Source organism: Penaeus monodon, chromosome 22 (genome assembly GCF_015228065.2).
Source record: "Penaeus monodon isolate SGIC_2016 chromosome 22, NSTDA_Pmon_1, whole genome shotgun sequence".
NCBI lineage: Eukaryota > Metazoa > Arthropoda > Malacostraca > Decapoda > Penaeidae > Penaeus > Penaeus monodon.
Genome location: NC_051407.1, coordinates 5,944,948 through 5,945,921, shown reverse-complemented (window position 1 = coordinate 5,945,921; position 974 = coordinate 5,944,948). Strand labels below are relative to the sequence as shown.

At 39.7% G+C, this 974-nt stretch overlaps 2 protein-coding genes across 2 annotated transcripts in view; both read left to right on the top strand.

Moving 5' to 3' along the window:
- The window catches only part of LOC119586845 (peroxisomal sarcosine oxidase-like), a 43,783-nt gene that overhangs the window by 9,199 nt on the left and 33,610 nt on the right, over nt 1–974 (top strand). Inside the window, exons 4-5 of the mRNA XM_037935572.1 lie at nt 41–171; nt 624–708. Coding sequence (XP_037791500.1) covers nt 41–171; nt 624–708 — 216 coding nt within the window. The remainder of the gene's footprint in view (nt 1–40; nt 172–623; nt 709–974) is intronic.
- LOC119586846 overlaps nt 1–974 on the top strand; it is a gene marked incomplete at its 5' end in the record, with an annotated part of 53,513 nt that overhangs the window by 43,884 nt on the left and 8,655 nt on the right.

Sequence of the window (974 nt, the reverse complement as noted above, 5' to 3'; positions counted from 1 at the left end):
GAATTAGAATAAAAAAACGGCTCATATTTTCCCTCTTCCCAGGCCATCCCCGCTGCTGGTCTTGGGAACGAAAGAGAAAGAGGCTCTTATGGAGAAGATGGCCAACTCAGTGCGAGAAGCTGGCCACGCCCCCCAGTGGCTCGCTCCCGCACACGTCAACAACATGTTTGGGTGAGTTTCAGACATGTTATTAGAACGTATGGTATGGCGGATTGCATCGGATGTTGAAGTTTGTTGTTGAAGGGATTGTGAATGATTGGTGTCTGTTATTTTTTATTGATTTTTATCAGATTTTTAATGGTGTTTTAACTATTATATAGATTTGTTTTTATTATGTTGTTATTATTTTTGGTGTTATCATTTTTTTCAGATTAGTCCTATTGTTATTTTGTCACTTGATGTGTTCTTGATATTGTAATGATTATCTTCCGCCACATAATTTAGAGAACTGTATTTTCAGTAACAGAGTTCTTAAACCATTAACACCCAATAATTTTCAGATTATCAAACAGTTGACCAATCTCAAAATCGAGCACACTTGAAGTATTCATTATTTCTCCCATAGGTTATTCGCCTGTGACGTCACACTTGATTGCATCATGTGACCTGTACGTTATTTACAGGTTGGGATGCGGAGATGACACCATGGCCTTCTTAGACCCCAGCGGAGGCGTGCTGATGGCTGATAAATGTGTTGGGGCCTTACAGGTACGCCGTGGCATACGCAAGCACGTGTATGCGTAAATATATGTGGATATATGCTTATGTAATACGATTTAGATGCCACGTATGGGCCTACACCAACATAAATGGTAGACGCGGATAAAGACTACAAGAAAGCGCAGACACACTTAGAGTTACAGTTACTATAAAAGGGCTATGAATGTCTCAATACATGAACTGGTGAATGCAATGATGGAGTGATACGGCTTGATTCTATATTGATGAAGCAGTACAATGCAAGTATATGAACT